A 3,818-nucleotide genomic window follows, 5' to 3' on the forward strand; every position below is an offset into this window, starting at 1 on the left:
CCAAACAGGTAATGACAACCAGAGCATGTTTCTTCCAGGCAGGAGTAGTTCAGCCCTCTGCCTACAGAATGATGTGCTGTAGGGATCCAAGCAGCCCAGCATGGCAACACAGCTCTTCTGTGCTACTGGGTTTGGAGGGTTTTCCTCTTGCCCACTGTGGCTGGGGGCAGCTCTGTAACTGGTTTTGTTACTTCAGCCAAACCCTTGTGGCCTGTTTGTCCTGCTGACACACAGCCTGCAGCAGGAGAGGCAGAGCTGGCAGCAGTATCATAGCGTTGCAGAGTGAGAGACTGATGGAAAATCCCATCTGGTTTCATTTTGGGAAGCTGGAAGGAGATGAAGGTGGCAGGAAACGTTGTCTAGCATGTGTGCAGGCAACAGATTGCATTAGCTTGAGCTTGGAAACACACTCTCCCTCACAGCTGTTTGGTGTTTGTTGCTACAGGAATGGGGGGAGAGGGGGGAAATCTCTAGCAGGGAAGGGTGTTGCACGCAAAGGTGTATGGCTGAGAGCTTGTTTCTTTGTTTTCCAGTACCCATAGTCCTGAAGTACCATACCTGACCAGACATCTGGAGGCTTTGGTGGAGCTGGCTGTGGGATAACCAAACTGCTGTGTAATTTAAGTGAGATATCTGTATGTAGCTTTGAAGTTGTTTTTCTCCAAGGAGTGAGGAGGCAGCGGCAAGTAGCCTGTTCTAACAGTGCTGCCAAATTACCCTTTTTTGGTTGAGTACCTGCTCCTGCTGTCAGATTTATTTTTCTTTTATATATAACAGAAGATTCAGTTCCCAAACTGCCCATTTTGTGGAATTCTGGGTCTCTGGTTTGGGACTGGCTACTTGCCACTACAGTCTATCTGTATATATGGTTGAGTTGTAATATTAATAATAATAATACCATTTGAGCAGTTCCCTGCTGCCTGCTGTGGAAGGCAAAGGGGACTGTCCCTTCACTGGAGCAAAGGAGGGTTAAAAAGGTCTGAAGAGAAACATACCATTATGTTACAGGGAACTGATCCTTCTGTGGAGAACTGCAAGGGTGTTTTTTCTCTGTTGTTAAAAAAAGGGGGGGGGGAGGGGGGAAATTAATAGGTTTTACAATCCAGAAGACTTTCTGATCCTGCCATGGGAATGCACAAGTTCAGTGTTTTCAGTATTGCTGCTTACAGCTGTGACTAAAGACATTCCAGTAAACCTATTTTTGACTGTATATATGGAGTTCTTGCATATCTTCATAAAGTTCTGGAGGACATTCAGGGCTCTTCTCTGCCAGAAGTCCTGAGGAAAGGTCTGTTTCAGTGTTTCCTTAACCAAAAGCGAGAAGAGTGTGTAAAGCCCAGTTTTGTACCAGCTCGATGGTAAAAAAAGACTCAACAGGAGGACAGCAACTCTCCTGAAACTAGTCCATAGTGTACAAGCCCACATCATATTCAGAGCCCTTCACCTTAATGTGGTGGTTCTGAATGTCAGCCCGTTTTCTTTCCCTGTGATCTGGTGGGGTGGGGGTTGTTCCCAGACACATGTGCTGGTGTGCTTGGAGAGATGTAGGGGTCTCTGTTCTGAACTAAGTGGGAGCTGAGCTCCTCCATCCATGGGTGGTACTGCTGTGTTTGGGCTGTTTCCAACCTTTGTCTCGGGTGTCAGTGGCATTTTCCTTTGCCCTTTATTTTCAGACCCTTGTTCCTGAGCTGAGGTCAGGCTCTCCTGGTTCTCTTTTTGTTGTCCCTTTTCTGAAGAGAGAAGCATTGTCCTGCTTAGTGTATGCCTGAAGTAATGCTGGAGAGGGGAAATGGTGCCCCAGAGAATTCCCAGTACGATGTTCCAGCTTCCTCTTCTGAGCCTGCTCCCAGGACCTTGCACACAGTTTCCACCTGAGTGGTGGTGCCGCCCCATGCAGACAAGGGGATTAAAAGTGAGCACAGCGGGCTGGAGGGTTGGATGTGATTACAAGTGCTGCTTGCCCAGGTGGAGTGTAATTAGGGCTTTTCCATTCTGTGGGCCCTGGTCTCTCCAGGTGGGAACGAGAAAGCCAAGCCGGGTTTTCCCTCATGAAGTATAGCCTGCTTTTAAGATCATGCACCCAGTGGAAGGGGCAAAAATCATCCTGCCTATGCCTTTGGCTAATCTCCACCTGCAAGGGATCAAGAAGATGGATGAAGAGGAACTGTGTTTGTCTTCAGAGGGACTGCAGGTTTTACTGAACTACTGGGTACCTTGTCCTGCCAGCTGGACAGTGAGTTAATAGTACTGTGAGCTCCCTTAATGGCTGTGCTGTGCCAGCTTTGGTCTGCTTGCTGGGGCAGGCTTTACTCCTGCTGCTGGAGAGTCCTGCCAGTACCTCTGGCTCTCTTTCCCAGCCCTCTTTGCCTTGGTGCTGCTGCTGCCACTCACAGAAGAACCTTGGTGCCGCAAGAGTTCATAAAGGACTTCAGATTGCTGCTGGCACCAGATATGAGCAAGAGAAGTTAGTTTTGTAGTTGCTCGCTAGAGGCAAAGCCTGTCTTTAATGCTAGGCTGAGGGCCTTGGAAAATCGGTACTGGTAGGACCCTGTGAAGTCCTACCATGGCTTCATGGCAACCATGCTGTATTAAAGAACTGCTTATAGATGCTGAATTTTGGAGCTGCTGCTACACCCTCGGAATCCTGTCCTTGCTGGGTTTGGCATATCTCTGTCAGCAGCATGTCCTTAGGGAGAATATCCAGGTAGTGAACTCTCATCAGTGCAGGCACTGGCATTAGCCCCGCACCCTCCCCCAAAAGTGCTGTTATTAGCACCATCCTGGCACTGCAGTGCTTCAGAAAGGTACAAATGCTTTCCAGCTGACCTGGATCCATAGAAAATGAGGTGACAAGGTTAGCACCCCTGACCATGGACTGTCTGTGTCTTCTGCCTGCCTGCTACCACGGATTCATTCTGCAGTACCAACAGCACTGGACCATGACCAGTGCAGGCAGCAGGCTCCTGCCCTGGAAGAGCTGGCTTTCCTCCACAGCCTTGCCAGAATGCTTCTGCAGCACCTCCCAGGAGGCTGGGGTGCAAACGGCTGTACTTGAGATGCAGGGCAGGAAAAGCTGCCAAAGCCTTGAGCACAATTCCTTGAGTTGTTCAGAATTAGGTGTTGATCAGTTTTAGGTTCAAGTCACTCAGTGCCAGGGTTGTCCTTCTCCAGGGACCAGCTCTGGCTGTGAGATACACCAGCAGCAAATCAACAATCCTGGTCAGTAACTTCACAGTAGTAGAATTTATTGAGCCAGTTTTATAGATTAGTTTATTTTCAAGGCTGAAAAGATCATTACAGTGTTTGGGTTTGGGTATGTTACAGAGCAGTCCTCCTTAAGTTCCTTTGAAATACCTGTGCCATCCCAGCCTGGACTGGTGGCACGGTGAACTGTAGTGAGTGGAAAGGCTTGTTGTTTCCAGCAGTGTCTGCATGCTTCAGGGTTGGTTTTCACTTAGGAAACATTATGAAAGAGATTTTACAACAAAAACAATTCCTTCACCCAAGTGTGCTGGGTCTGTTTTATCCATTCCCGCTTTGTACAGCAGACAGGCCTCCTCATTAGCTGCTGTTTTCCACATGATTGCTTTTTTACAGGGAATGGCATGTTTTGGCTGGAGTTGTGCGTTCTCTCTGCAGGGCTAGTTCCTCCTGCCAGGCTGGCTGGTGTGACCCGTGTGGTAGGACCCTGGGGACCTCATGCTTGAGGGCACAGGGGCTGCAGGGATGGACATCTGCAGCTCTGATGCAGGTGGGGAGAGGCCTCCCCCCCATCCCAGCTCTGGGTGCTGACCAGAGGTGAAGAAGTCTCCCGGGAG

The 3,818-nt window shown here is 49.2% G+C and overlaps 1 protein-coding gene across 1 annotated transcript in view; it reads left to right on the forward strand.

Annotated features, from left to right (window-relative positions):
• Positions 1 to 623, forward strand: part of VAMP4 (vesicle-associated membrane protein 4) — a 9,291-nt gene extending 8,668 nt beyond the window's left edge. Inside the window, exon 6 of the mRNA XM_010019724.1 lies at positions 534 to 623. Coding sequence (XP_010018026.1) covers positions 534 to 562 — 29 coding nt within the window. The 3' untranslated portion in view covers positions 563 to 623. The remainder of the gene's footprint in view (positions 1 to 533) is intronic.
• The last annotated feature ends 3,195 nt before the right edge of the window (positions 624 to 3,818 follow it).

This window comes from Nestor notabilis, unplaced genomic scaffold, assembly GCF_000696875.1.
Source record: "Nestor notabilis isolate BGI_N333 unplaced genomic scaffold, ASM69687v1 scaffold11920, whole genome shotgun sequence".
Taxonomy (NCBI): domain Eukaryota; kingdom Metazoa; phylum Chordata; class Aves; order Psittaciformes; family Psittacidae; genus Nestor; species Nestor notabilis.